The sequence below is a fragment of the Panthera tigris genome, chromosome B4 (genome assembly GCF_018350195.1).
Source record: "Panthera tigris isolate Pti1 chromosome B4, P.tigris_Pti1_mat1.1, whole genome shotgun sequence".
Classification (NCBI taxonomy): domain Eukaryota; kingdom Metazoa; phylum Chordata; class Mammalia; order Carnivora; family Felidae; genus Panthera; species Panthera tigris.
Window position 1 is genome coordinate 49,012,461 of NC_056666.1, and position 15,167 is coordinate 49,027,627.

At 37.8% G+C, this 15,167-nt stretch overlaps 1 protein-coding gene across 1 annotated transcript in view; it reads left to right on the forward strand.

Annotated features, from left to right (window-relative positions):
- Positions 1-13,622, forward strand: part of DERA (deoxyribose-phosphate aldolase) — a 117,529-nt gene extending 103,907 nt beyond the window's left edge. Inside the window, exons 7-9 of the mRNA XM_042991837.1 lie at positions 9,218-9,330; positions 12,930-13,079; positions 13,399-13,622. Of these exons, the coding sequence (XP_042847771.1) occupies positions 9,218-9,330; positions 12,930-13,079; positions 13,399-13,455 (320 nt within the window). The 3' untranslated portion in view covers positions 13,456-13,622. The remainder of the gene's footprint in view (positions 1-9,217; positions 9,331-12,929; positions 13,080-13,398) is intronic.
- Positions 13,623-15,167: the final 1,545 nt, after the last annotated feature.

A 15,167-nucleotide genomic window follows, 5' to 3' on the forward strand; every position in this document is an offset into this window, starting at 1 on the left:
AGACAACATATTTGAATTAATGGCCAAGAATTTTCCAAAATTAATGACAGATATCAAACCACAGATCCAGGAAGCTCAGATAACACCTAAAAGGATAAATATGGGGGGGGGGGAACCCAAAAAACTATACCTAAATATATCATATTCAAACCAAAGGAAACCAAAGACAAATTGAAAATCTTGAAAAAGGCCAGAGAGAGAAAACACCTTACCTATAGAAGAAAAAGGAAATAATTACAGTAGACTTCTCATTGGAAACCATGTCAGCAAGAAGTGAGTAAAATAAAGTACTTATAGAATGAACACTCATAGTGTTTGAAGAAAAAAAACCCAAGCAAGAAATCGATATCCAGTGAAATTATCCTTCAGAAGTGAAGGAGCTCAGACATGTATAACTGAGGGAATTCACTGCCAAGCAGACCTGCCCTATAAGAAATGCTGAGGGGCGCCTGGGTGGCGCAGTCGGTTAAGCGTCCGACTTCAGCCAGGTCACGATCTCGCGGTCCGTGAGTTCGAGCCCCGCGTCAGGCTCTGGCCTGATGGCTCGGAGCCTGGAGCCTGTTTCCGATTCTGTGTCTCCCTCTCTCTCTGCCCCTCCCCCGTTCATGCTCTGTCTCTCTCTGTCCCAAAAATAAATAAAAAACGTTGAAAAAAAAATTAAAAAAAAAAAAAAAAGAAATGCTGAAAGAAGTTCTTCAAGGAGACAGAAAATGATATATGTCAGAAATTCTGATCTATATATAAAAAAAGGAACATCAGAAGAGAATATATGAAAAATAAAATTACTTTTCTTTCTCAATTAATCTAAAAGATAACTGTTTAAAATAATAGTAAGAATGTACTGGGCATTTAATCCTGTATGGATGGGATAGAAAGGAGGAATTAGGAATACTTTGTTAAAAGATACCTCCCAGTATCTAGCGGTATGGTATTGAAGTAGCAGTATAGTATTGAAGATAGACTTAAATTCATTAAAAATGTATATTGAAAACTCTAGGGCAACACTAAAAGAATGTATAATAGAAAGTATAATTGATATGCTGAGAGGAGATAAAATGGAACTATAGAAAATGTTCAATTAAAGCTAGAGAAGGCAGAAAAAGAGATGTAAAAATAAAGACAAAAGTAAGACAAAAAGCCCTGTCTTGATGAATGTTTTATCTGAATTTTAGAATATGTAGTCTACTGTTGTTTTTTGTTTTTAGTTTCCTATACATGTCAGTTTGATCATGATAATTGATAACTGACTGATAAAGCTATTCAAGTGAAATACATCTTTGCTCATATTCTACTTGTTTGAGTTATCAATTACTGAAAGAGGGGTTTTGAAGTCTCCAGCTATAATAGTAGATTTGTCTGTTTCTCTCTTTAGTTCTTTCCAGATTATGCCTCATGTATTTTGATGCTGTATTGTCAGGTGTATACATGTTTAGGATTGTTATGTTTCGTTGGAGAAATGGCCCCTTTATCATTCTGTAAAACCCTTTTTTTATCCCTGATAATGTTCCTTTTTCTTAAGTCTGCTTTGTCTGAAATTAATATAGGTTCTTCTGCTTTACTTTGATTAATGTTATATCTTCTTCCATCCCTTTATTTTTAACCTTCTGAATCTTCATATTTTTTTTAATGTTTATTTATTTTTTTGAGAGAGAGAGAGCCTACTTAAACAGGGCAGGAACAGAGAGAGGGAGAGAGAGAGAATCCCAAGAAGGCTTCATACTGTCAGCATGGAGCCCGATGAGGGGCTCGAACTCATAAACTGCAAGATTATGACCTGAGCTTAACCTACTGAGCCACCCAGGTGTCCCCTGATTCTTTATTTTTCAAGTGGATTTCTTATAAACAACATATAGAAGGGTCTTGTTTCATATCAATCTCTGATTTCAACTGGTGCATTTCGACCACTAACATTTAAAGTGATTATTGATTTAGTTGGATTGATACCTGCGAGGAGAAATAATCCCAAATAAGCCTGTATCTATCAAAGAAGTAATTTTAATTTTAATTTATTTTGTAAATATTATATATAATAGTAAATATGTAAGTATATATTTATATAAACTATGTTATAAGCTATGTCATAAAACTGTATTTTAATTCTAGAATATTATAAAATAATTTTATTATTTAATAATTTAATAAATTATTAGAGAAAAATTAAACCCTTCCAAAAAGGAAAGCACTGACTAAAGATGGTTTCACTGATGAATTCTACCAAACATTTAAGGAAGAAAGAATATCAATTCTCTACAATGTCTTCCAGAAAATAGAAGAAGAGAGAATGCTCACTTTGTGAGGCCATCATTACCCCAATACCAAAACCAGACAGAGACATTGCAAGAAAGGAAAACCATAAATCAGTATCACTCTTGAATATAATGCAAAAAAATAATCTTCAACAACATGTTAGTAAAATGAACTCAACAATGTATAGAAAGAATTATATGCCACAACACAGGGGGATTTACTCCAGATATGCAAGCCTGGTTCAGTGTAATGTAATTGACCATATCAATACACTAAAGAGGAAACATCATATGGTCATATCAATTATCACAGATAAGGCATATGACAGATTGTAACATCTGTTTATAATAAAAGCTCTCATCAAACTAGGAATAGTGGGGAATGTTCTTAGCTTGGTAAAGAAAATCTACAAACTTTAGCTAACACATGTATGAACAACTAGACACTATCCCCAAAGGTCTCCCTAAGAAGAAGGCAAGAGTGTTCTCCCTCACTATTCCTATTCAACACTGTACTGGAAAGCCCTACCTACTGCAAGAAGATAAGAGAAGGAAATTAGATAAATACAAATTGGGAGGTGTGGTAGGCTAATAATGGCTCCTAGAGGTCTAACCACATCTCCAGAATCTGACTATTACCTTTTTTGGGGAAAAACAAAAAAGCCTTTGCAGACATGATTAAGAGTCTGGAGATGAAGTGATTATTCAGGATTATCCAAGTGGGACCTAAATACCATCACAAATGTTATTATCAGAGAGAAGTAGAGGGTGATTAGGTTTATACCCAGAAAAGAAGGCCATGAGAAGACGGCGGCAGAGGTCAAAGTGATGCAACCAAGGAATGCTGGCAGCTAGAAGAAGCAGGGCGAGTTCGGGAACAGATTTGCCCTAGAGCCTCCACAAGGTGTTCAGCCCTGCGGACAACTTGATTTTGGACTTCTGCCATACAGAACTGCGAGAAAATAACTCTCTATTGTTTTAAGATACCAAGTTTGTTATAATTTGTGACGACAACCACAAGAAAAAATCTACAGGAAGAACGATATAAAGCTGTCTTTGTTTGCAGATGACATCATCATTTGTGGAGAAAATCCCCCCCAGGCTAACAAACTCTTGAAACTACTAAGTGAGTTTACCAAGGCTTCATGGTACAAGGTTAATATAAAAAGTCTATTGCTTTCCTATCCACCAGCAGTGTGAACAGTTGGAATTTGAAACTCAAAAAAACTATCACTTATAACAGCAATCCATAAATTGAATACTTAGGTATAATCCGACAAAAATATGTATGTAATCTATACGTGCACCTATTAGACTGGATAAAATTCAAAAACTGATGACACTAATTGCTCGTGAGGATATAGAGCATCAGGAACTCTCATTCACTGCTATTGGGAGTGCAAAATGATACAGCTACTTTGAAAAATAATTTGGCAGTTTCTCTCAAAGCAAAATGTGGTTTTACCATGTAATCTAGCAGTTGCCCTCTCTGTATTTGCCCAACTTATTTGAAAATTTATGTCTACACAAAATCCTGCATATGACTGTTTGTAGCAGTTTTATTCATCGTTGCCCAAAACTGAAGCAACCAAGATATCCTTTAATAAGTGAGTGGATGAATATAATTGTGGTACATGAATACAATGGAATATTATTTATCAATAAAAAGAAATGAACTATCAAGCCATGAAAAGACACCAGTGAATCTTAAATGCATATTGCTGGGGCACCTGGGTGGCTCAGTCAGTTGAGGGTCCGACTTGGCTCAGGTCGTGATCACACAGTTCGTGGGTTCAAGCCTCACATCAGGCTCTGTGCTGACAGCTCAGAGCCTGGAACCTGCTTTGGATTCTGTGTCTCCCTCTCTCTCTTCCCCTCCCTCACTCTCTCTGTCTCTGTCTCTCTGTCTCTCTCTGTCTCTCTCTCTCTCTCTCTCCCTCTCTCTCTCTCAAAAATAAATAAACATTAAAACATTTTATTAATGCATATTGCTAAGTGAAAAAGCCAGTATGAAAGGCTGGATGATTCCAATACATGACATTCTGGAAAAGGCAAAACTGTTCCAATAGTTTATGATCAGTGGTTGCCAGTGCGTGTGGGAGAAGATGAAAATGTGAAGCAGAGTTGTGAATGTGTTGTGTGTGATACTGTAGTGGTTGATGCATGACCCTGCACGTTTGTCAGAACCACTAGAAGCTTCAAAAAATGTGACCCTTAATGTATACAGATAAAAAATATATATATATAATTTAGGAGATTAGGGGATTCCAGGATAGAATGCTGGCTCTGAGCAAAGAATCTGTTACACATGTATGAAACAGCCTTACTAAAGGAGGTGGGAAGAAAGGTGCTGACCCACATAGCACTATAAATGAGGGTGGGCTGTAAGGCTAAAGGCAAATGAAACTGCACATTAGCACCGTGGAGTAGTTGATAAAGTTATTTCCCATGGTGTGGGTAACAATTCTGATAGTGCTCCACATGGATACTGGATGTACGCAGTTAAATAAATGAATGACAGATGGTAGGTGCCAGGTTCCTCACTGTTGAAATGGCAGTTTCCAGAGGGGGAAGGGGCTAGAATGATCCATGTGGTGATGAGTCTTGAGTTGGAGACATCAGTATTATGCATATGTAGTGTAATATAGTTAAACATGGAATTATTAATAGATGTGTATATATAAGTGGGTTAGTATACACATGTATATTTCTTTGCTAGGCAGCTGAGAGAGCCAGAAACAAGCCCCTGCAGTAACAGTGAGTATGCCTAGCACCAAGATTTGGGGTTCTAATACCATTCTCTAATAAAAGTAACTAGGGCTTATTCTCAGACTGGGGCAGAAAACATAAAAGATGAGCTTGGAGCATTTGGCAATACCAGAGTAAGTGCTTAAAAAATAAAAATGCTCCATGGTGGAGGTGTGTCAAAGGTATATAGGAAGCAACTGAAAGAGCTCCCAGTGGCCAAAGGTAGAACCATTTGAGCAAGAAAATAATGAACTGGATTATAAACCCAAGTATAATATCTCCGAGTCTGTACTGCTAGAAATGATCATAAATATGTACATGGGAGCAGGCGAGTCTCCCATGCAAGTGTGGGATTCACATAAGGGCTTCTTTCCAAGGGGTACAGTATGGAAAGTGGAGAAAAGAGAGTGACTTTGCAGTGGACAAACGTGGCAAATCCTACCTCCCAAGTGTTTACAGTCGACATCAACAGTGGTAAATCATGTCAATGGTAGGTACGCTTGATGTGATACTGTGAGAATGGCACTTTACCTCTGTGGTCTTCCTCCCCAAAAACCCATCACCCCAGTTTAATCAAAATGAGAGATATGTCAGACAAGTCCCAAATGGGGACATTTTACAAAATACCTGACCAGTGCTCCTCAAAACTGTTAACAGTCATCAAAACAAGGCAAGTCCAAGAAGCTGTCACAGCCACGAGGAAACCATGGAGATATGACAGATGTACACATCATACTATCCTGGGCGCAATTGGATTCTAAGTAAAACTAAGGAAATCTAAATAAAATAGGGATTTGGGTTAATAGCAATATGTCTATATTGCTTCATTAATTGTAACAAATGTACCATATGGATAAAAGTTTTTAATAATAGGGGAAACTGGGTGTAGGGTTTATGGGGATTCTCTGTACTAGCTTTACAATGTTTCTGTAGATTTAGATCTGTTCTAAAATTTAAAATTCATTTAAAAATAAATAAAATAATGTATTCTTCTGAGTCACCTGTCCAGTTTTGTTACCTGAACTGGGATGAAACTCAAAACTGTCTTTCCTTTCCCATTAGTCAGTTAAAGGTAGGAAATATTGTAGATTGCTTTTTCTTGGTAGCTGTGGCCCTCTATTTACCGCTTGATCCATCCATCCATCCATCCATCCTTCCATCCATCCATCCATCCCTCCATCCCTCCATGTATCCTTCCTTCCTTCCTTCCTTCCTTCCTTCCTTCCTTCTTTCCTTCCTTCCTTCCATCCATCCATCCATCTATCCATCCATCCAAAATTCATTTATTGAGCCTTGCTTGTGTGTCATTCTCTGGGGATACAGAGTGCATAGAAAGATATAGCACCTGCCCTCAAATGTGCTTACCATACAACCAAGAATGAGAGACAGACACTATGTGTAGGCCCCTGTTACTACTCCTGGACTTTTGTTGCTATCATGATAGGTATTCTGCTCTGCTCCTCCCAAATATGTTAGGAGGAGAGTCTTCTCCCTTATCCTACCTCCAGACTCTTTCAAAGGAGTTTGGCTTTTTTGGTTAACTTTAAATTGTGTGATTTTTAAGTGACCATAGCTTTTTTTAGGCCTCCAAATGTGGCCTTGGACTTTTATCTTAATAATCTTTTAAGATGCTTGAAAGAATTTACATGATATCCAGTGTTGTACCCAAAAGCTTTCTAGTGAATCAGAAGACAATGTCACAATTTAGGAAATCACATCTTGGTCTTGGTCTCATTGTGAATTCTTTGGGGATGTTCCCCTCACCTCTTACATCTATTTTTTGGAGGCTTTAATCTCTTCTCCTTGGTTGTCTTTTTTCTGGGGTGGTAGTGACCACACGTTGGTTCTGTAGTCCTATTCATTTGTTCATTTATTAATCAACTCAGCTCATGCCTACCTAAGGGCCTTTCTTTGCACTTGCTGTTTCCCTGCTTGTGATGTTCTTTTCAGTGATACCTTTCATTCAGTCTGTATTTGAAGATCACTTCTGAGCGATGCCTTTATGATAACTTTATTTAAATATGGCTACCTCTCCCCAACTCCATCACTCTCTACCTCATTACATTGCTTTTTTCTTCATAGCACTTACCTCCACTGACATTTGTTCTATATTCATTTGTTTATTGTCTTTCTCCTCTAGAAAATCTGCTTACAAGGGTAGGAACTTTATTATTTTGTTTTGTGGTCTGTCTTCCGCATCTAGAACAGAGTCTGGCACATAGTAAGTGCTTAGTGGATATTCGTTAGATAAATGCATGCATGACAGATATATCTCCATTTCTTCCAGTGGGTCTATAGACCCACAGGAAAAAAAAAGGCTTCTGATGACCTGCTTTCATAAATCAGAATTTCTATCACATTTTTACACATTGAAACCCTACCTAAGTCTTTGATTCATTTATATTTGTATAATGCTTGAGAGTTTTCAAAGCGCTTTCATATAGATTGTCTCTTTTAATTCCTTGTATAACGAACACTGTGAAGCAAGTAAGAATTTTCAGGCGTATTTTATAGGCAAGATGGTTCAGGAGGTAAAACCAGGTCTTCTGACTTCTAGCCTATCAAGTAATTACCCAGGATTTATGTTTCATTTCCACCTGCACCTAGAATGTATGCTTTTGAGGGCAAGGGCTTGAATTATTTGTTGTTATATTTTCCACTGTGCCGCACACACAGTGTGTTTACAAAGGTGTGTCAATTTGAACCTTTCCATCCACAGAATAGTTGTGGAAGTATCTTTCCATTTGAAACTAAAGGGGAAAGTTTTAGCCATTTCTTTCCAACATTTCCATTGACCACTTCTTTGATGCACCTTGGGAGAATCCAAGACATTAGCCTTACCTGTGGTCCCACAGACTCAGTGGGCTAGAGCCATGAATTTGCACAGGAATCCCCTAGGAACCTTGTTTATATTCAGATTCTGATTCAGTTGATCTAGTGTAGGACCTGAGAGTCTGCATTTTTAGCAAGCACCCCCATGGTACCCATGCTGCTGGTCTGTGGGCATGTTGAGTATTTCAAGGTTAGATAACCACATTAAAGATGGAATCCCTATTTGGCTACCTGACTTTGTGACCCTAGGTAAGTTTCTTGGAGACACTATAATATTGGTTAAGCTGTGTTTTTTTGGTTAGAATTCTACCCCGTCCCCTTACTAACTGTGTGACCCCAAGCAGGTTATTTAACATTTCGTCTTCTTTTTTTAAAAAAAATTGTTTTTCAACGTTTTATTTTTTGAGAGACAGAGACAGAGTGCGAGAAGGGATGGGGCAGGGAGGGAGGGAGACACAGAATCTGAAGCAGGCTCTAGGTTCTGAGCTGTCAACACAGAGCCCGACATGGGGCTTGAATTCATGAACCTTAAGATCTTGACCTGAGCCGAAGTCAGACACTCAACCAACTAAGCCACCCAGGAGCCCCATTTTAACCTTTCTGTATCTCAATTTTGTCCTTTAAAATGGGGATCATATTAGTACTTAACTTATGCAGGTGTTGTGAGGAATGACTGAGTTATTACTTGTAAAGCACCTAGAATAAAGAATAGTGCATAACACACAGTGAATCTTAACTGTTATTATCATTTCTTTGTCTCCTGGGCTATTCTGTTAAACTACATCAATAGGTTTAGGATGCATTTGAGAGACAGAAAGTTGTTTAAAGTATTTGTAGGTTATGAAATAGTTGATGTCTTTCGTGAAATTCCTAATCTCGTTGGAAGATACACAGCTTTCATTACTGAACAGCGCGGTACAAATAAGCTAGTGGTGATTCTTCTTGCGTGGTCAGAGCCGTACTGAGTACTTTCTGTCGAGCATAAGAAAATGAGGGGAAAATGAGGGGCACTGCAGTTTTGTAGCAAAGTGTTGTGATAAATGATATTAAGCACAGGGCATAAAATTGTTTTTATTCATCTTAGTTATGCATTAAATAAACCAACTTGATTTTAATTGATGATATGGAAAGATGGAGGCAAGGGCCCTAGGAATCAGAATCCATTCGGTACTTAATTCCATGCATCTTCTAGTAAGGGGGGGGAGGGGTGGAAAGTATGGATAGAATTATTTTAAAGAGGGATTTTCTTCTTAATTTTTCAGATAGCTAATGAAAAATAAAGTTGTGTTCCTCAGGAAAAAAATGTACACAACTCATTTCTTCCGCTGACTAAGATGTGTAAAAAATAAAATTTTAATTAACATGGAGGTTTTTTTTTCCTTTTGTTTTAGGATCAGATTTTATTAAGACCTCTACTGGCAAAGAAACAGTAAATGCCACTTTCCCGGTAGCTATAGTAATGCTACGGGCCATTAGAGATTTCTTCTGGAAAACTGGAAACAAGGTATATTATTGCCAGCAAATCTTTCTTCGGAGTAAAGATAATGTTATTTATAATACTAGTTACAGCCACAAAAACTGTCTTTATATGCAGAAGGTGTGAATGAGTTACCTTTATTAAGATAAATGTTTAATTTACCTTTCATTACAAAAGAACACATTCATGGAGAAAAATGTGCGATTAGCAGAAAGTGAGTGTGAGTGTGGGAGTAAGTATGTGTGATCAAGATGTAAACTCACTTTATGTCCTTTTATTAACTGAAGACAATTTTATCACTGACAAGAGATTCCTAAATGGGTTCTTTAACGAACTAATTCTGCTGCAACACAGAGGCTTTCTGGTAAGGCGTTGGCCAGCGAAAACAGGTTAATGCAGAAATTAAACTTCCTTGAGGAATGGAAAGAATTGCAGAGTAACATTTATTGAATGATAAGCTGTGGTGGTGATATGAAAAGTATGCAATATAATGGGAAATAATCTTTTCCTGTCATTATTGAAGGACACACATAAATTGGTTTTTCTGTTGGGAAACCCCCGGTCCAGAAAAACTTATTACTTTTAATAATATGAGGTGAAGAGAAAATTCTCGAGGAGATGAACTTATTAAACAAAATAATGAAATGCTGTGAAACAGCAGGGAAAAGGTAGCTAGACGTTATATAGCTCTTGAATTAAATATCCATTTTTGCGTTTTATGGCAGTTGGATGTGCTCTTTGGAAGACTGTTAAGCTGAGGAGGGTATGTGCTAGCTTTTGTCAGCTTTTCGAAAAATAATACATATTTTTTTGAAACATAGGAAGTTAAAAAGAAAAATGCGTATGAGGTGTTTTTTTAAAATGAGTTTGGATTTTCCTTTTAGCTTCAAGTTGCTTGTTTAGCTGCAAATTATCTCAAAGGATTTTTTTTTTTTTTATATATCACTGGAGAGAAAGGTTGTTTTGTTTTATTTTGTTTTGTTTTGTAATGAGACTGTCCCTTCCTCAGAAGACATCTTTAAAAGCTGATCTCTGGATTACTGCTGAATGGAAACCCCCCCAAAAAAGACCTTTAATCCTGTGCCAACTGGATGTGATGACTGTGTATGTCACTGTACCTTCAGTTCATTTTGGAACTGGAGCCCCTTTTCAGAATGTTCTGGGTTTCAGAGGAAATGAACTTCTTCCAGAATTTTCTCCTTCAGAATAACTTCATATCTTAAAAAAGTACAAATAAGAATGCTGTCTACTGTGACCTTACTTATGATAGTTGACTCAATTTGAGTAACCTCTACTTGGTAGCCTTTCTGCATTGATCCAAATTAAAAAAAAAAAAAATGTTTAGCTCTAAAAAAGACAATTCTCTCTTTGGCCCTCCCACCTGAGACCACTACTATTCATTTAGACCAGTAGTTCCTATTTTGTGCCAAAGTACAACAAAATAAGATGTTCGATGCCTGGGCCCTCATCCCTAGAACTTCTAGATCAGGAGTAATCCTCAGGCATCTGTGTGTCTCATAAACTCCAGAGTCAGGATTAAAACTCACCATTAGAGACCCAATCCTGTTGTGTTCTCAATAAACATTGATTGAGTGGTTAACTATGTGCCATGTTAACCTGTGTTAACAGGGATACAAAATGAACAAGTCCCTTCCCAGGAGATCTCTTAGACAACAAGCAAAGAATTTCAGTAGAAGTTTTAAGTGCTCAATATCCTAGGTCAGTGTACAGTAGAAGGGACACTTCACTGTCTTCCAGTACTTTCCTTTTACTTGAATTGACCCTTTCCTCAGCTAACAAACAAAGTTCACCCCAGTTTTATCAACAGTGGACCGATACAAGTCAAATCATAGTCATTATAATCACGTTTGATTTCACACGGTGAGGATCTGTGTCTCGGTCTACAAATCAGGTGCATCCTTTCAGGTTGTTGACAAGTTGCCTGGGCAGCCGTTAGACTGTAAACTTTCTACATCATTGATTTAAGGGGAGTTTTAAAATGTGATGGGCCGTCTTCCAGACCATGATTAGTGTCACTCTGAGCAGCAGAGGTTTAATATTTCATAACTGATTTCATTGCAGATTTATGTTTTCCATATTCTCTCCCTTAAAAAAAAAAAGGATAAACTTATGCTAGAACCTCTCTTTAGAAACATTGCCAAACAGACTTGCTGACACAACTGAACTATATGGAAAAATCTATATGCAGCACTGCCTAATTGACAAAAATGCTCCTATGATTAACATGTATGCTAATATAAGCTAATTGATTTTGGGGGCTTCTTCTCAAGAAATAATCTCATCCTATTTATCTCCCCCACTCGCCTCATGTCCCTGCACTCTTTCAGAGCCAGTTGGGCTCCAGAGGAATAGACAGATAGGGTTAGGATCAGTGTATAGCTGCTGCTTAGTCATGTGGCTATGTGTGCCTGAGGCAGGGAAACCAGTAAGGAGACCGACCGATATTCCATATGAGAATGAATGAGGGTCTAAACTAATACGGCAGAAGTGAAAGCAGAGAGGAAGTGTGTGTGGTAGATATGGAAGTTAAGGAGAGAAGATTAAGGACTTGACCATTGATTGATTGGGTTTGGTGTGGTGAGGAAAATGGCGGAGTCTAGGTTAACTCTGAGGCTTCTAGTTTGGGTAAATTATGGGACCTTGCATTTATCGTCTCCCTTCTCTAGCATTCTTTTAGCAGTTAACCCCGTGTTGGTGCTACCTATCGAATCAACAGCTCTTAGTGTTTAAATGCCTGAGCTTTAGTACTTGGCCATAGAGTGTTTTCTTGATTGTTCCCATCTATAGATACTCTACACTACTGGATTCGAGTTCTGGAGACCAGTAAATCCAGATAAGCAGGTTTTACTGTTTATAGAACACATTTATCCATTTCTAATGGATTTGGGGACATCATTTGTAAACATCAGATACTGGCTGACTTGTGCTGTTTTATGTTCACCTGCAAAGACTATTGAACTGTGAAGAGTTCCTACACTGTCTTTTTCTGCTGCACTTATTTAAGTGGTCTGGCTGCTTTATATAACTCTTTCTAGTTACAACTTAGAAGAAAGTCCCTGCAGTTACATTGATGAAAACAACTGTCAACACTCCTTCCTGATTGCTGCCAGTTTGGTTAGTGTGGCCTCACTGATTCCCTCTTCTTATTTTGAATACCTGTGTGTGTCTTTTGCACCTCAGGATGAAGGGCTGAAAGGTGACTAGCCAGGCTGACTGGTAGAAATGCAGAATGAATGGGCTTTTGTGATATCTGTTTTCCTTGTTTATTGACACCTCTCTTGTTTATCCCCAGTTCACAGCTATAGTTTAGATGGTTGAGGTTTATGACTTTCCAATAAGTGCAATGTTAATGAGGGTTATTAACGCTCATTAATGTCTCCTCAGAAGCAGTGACATTCTTCCCATTAATCTTAGAGAAGTCATTTTGTACTGTGAATGGGCGTGAGCCAGCGATCTAAGCTCTTTTGCTGGGTAAAGTGAAATAGACTTTAAAAAAGAGAAGGAGAGAAAGAGAGAAAGAGAATCGAGACCCTGTATTAATGCGCTACCAGTTTTTAAAGTACTCCAGTAACAAACATTGTTCTCTTTCCCACCTTCCCTTTTAGATCGGCTTTAAACCAGCAGGAGGCATCCGCAGTGCAAAGGATTCCCTTGCCTGGCTCTCTCTCATAAAAGAAGAGCTAGGAGACGAATGGCTGACGCCAGAACTCTTTCGAATAGGTGCCAGTACTCTGCTTTCTGACATCGAGAGGCAGGTGAGTAATAATCCGTTGTCCTTGGCACAAATTGGCAAGTGTGTTTTTGAGAAAGAAATGAATAACCCCTACTGGGCTATGAGAACTAGAGATAAGAATTCATCGGATTTACCTCATCGTACCCAAAGTTCTGTTTTCTTCCAAGCAAACCTGCACCTGAAGTAGGCTGACTGCAGAGTCTGCTGAAGTGCATAATAATGTAGGGCTTTAGAATGAAACATCAATTAAATTATTAATTATTATTTAAAAGTGTAAATATTAACTGATATATATGCTGTATAATCATTATTAATTAACTGAATTCTGATTTTCCTCACAGATTTACCATCATGTGACTGGAAGATATGCAGCCTATCACGATCTTCCTATGTCCTAAATCAGACCGATTCCAGAAAAGTTCTTTAAAACGATGTTTAAAATGTGTTTTTCTACATAACTGCTAAAATTATTTAGGTAAAGTATGAGGGAACGAATAGGTAACTGACGGTTTGTTTGTTTTTTTTCCCTTCAAGCTTTCACTGAATTTAATTCAAAAAATAAAAGGAAAAAACAACTAATCCATACGTGGTATTCTTTTCAGGCACATCTGAAATGGTTCTAATTACTTAATGATCTGCATTGTTAATTTTGTGAAGATTTCCTCTTAAAAAATTCTGAGTAAAATATTAATGATAACTTTGATGACATTAAATTCTAAGGGGAAAAAAAATGCTAAACTGCCCAAGAAATGTGCTTTAGCCAAAGAAAATGGAGCATTCCAGAGCTGCCAGCCGTACTCTAATGACTCCAGGACTCACTGACTTGACACTAATTTCCTGCCATGAAAATCTGTCTTTAATTTTTACAACAGATACGCTCTTTTATTAATTGTTTTGCTAACGAAACGTCTGTCATTGTTATATGACATTATGGCTATTGCCTTTTTAAAAAATCTCTGTAGTTTATTGTTTTGGAAAGGAACTATAAATTCTAATAGTACATACTGAACAAGTAATCCGTTAAACATACAAAAAGGTTTTATCCATGACTTTGTGAATGTCTCTAGTAGAGCCTTTGTATATTTATATCATAAAGCACCTTAGTAACATTATTAGTGAGTACAACTTATGTATATATTCTGAAACTTTTAAGATTTTCTGGCATCGTGATTGGAGAAAAAGCAGCAAACACTAACGGAGCATTTAATATGTGCTAAGCTCTTTACATAGATCAATGTATTTAATCCTTATTTCATCCCGAAAACAGAACTGATATTATCATCCTTTTATACAGATGAGGGACTGAGGCACAGAGAGCTTAAGCAACTTGTCAGAGATCACAGAGCTCAAAATTAGCAGAGTCAGGAATCAAGCCCGGACAGACAGTCTGGCTCCTGAGTCTGTGCAGTCACGCCATGTATCGCTGTCCCTCAGCACACACAGAGCTCACTGTCCACTCTGGGGATGGTTATCTACTTTGTGGTCTACTCGGTCCTTTGCTCTTTGTCTCTTCCAGGTTTCCATTTCTGCCATTTTTGCTTGCTGGCACCTCTACCGAATTATAGTGCCTACGTCTTCTTAAATGGGGATTTTCATAGAGAGAATCTTTTATGCTCCCTGAACGAGTCTCCAGCTACTCGTAAGTGGGAAACCCCACACTGGGCACCCGTCTCGGTTTCATCCCATTGCTGAATTCTAGCCAGCCTCTTCCTCTTTCTAGCTCTATGACCTTGGTTCAGTCAGTTCACATCTCTGGACCTCAGCTTCTTCATCTATAAAAGAAAGGGGTTGGGCAGGTGACATCAAGGTTCTTTCAGACCTAAAATTATATTACCCTGAGGGTAATTACAACAAATTCTAGAAAATGTTTTATGGCTATAAAGAGAAAACACTTTTGGAGCAATCTAAATTAGGATTTGCCTCTCGGGAATCAATTAGGCAAGTCCCCACGGCACCTCTCCAACCGTAAATGAAATGACTAAAATAAGAACGGAGAAGAAATCCGCTTTCCCCCTTGCCTTAGCAGAAAGCTAACTCTTAACTTAACGCCTTTGGATACGGTTGGTTGCTCTGAATACCATATCCACCTTCATAACATACCAGCCCAGGT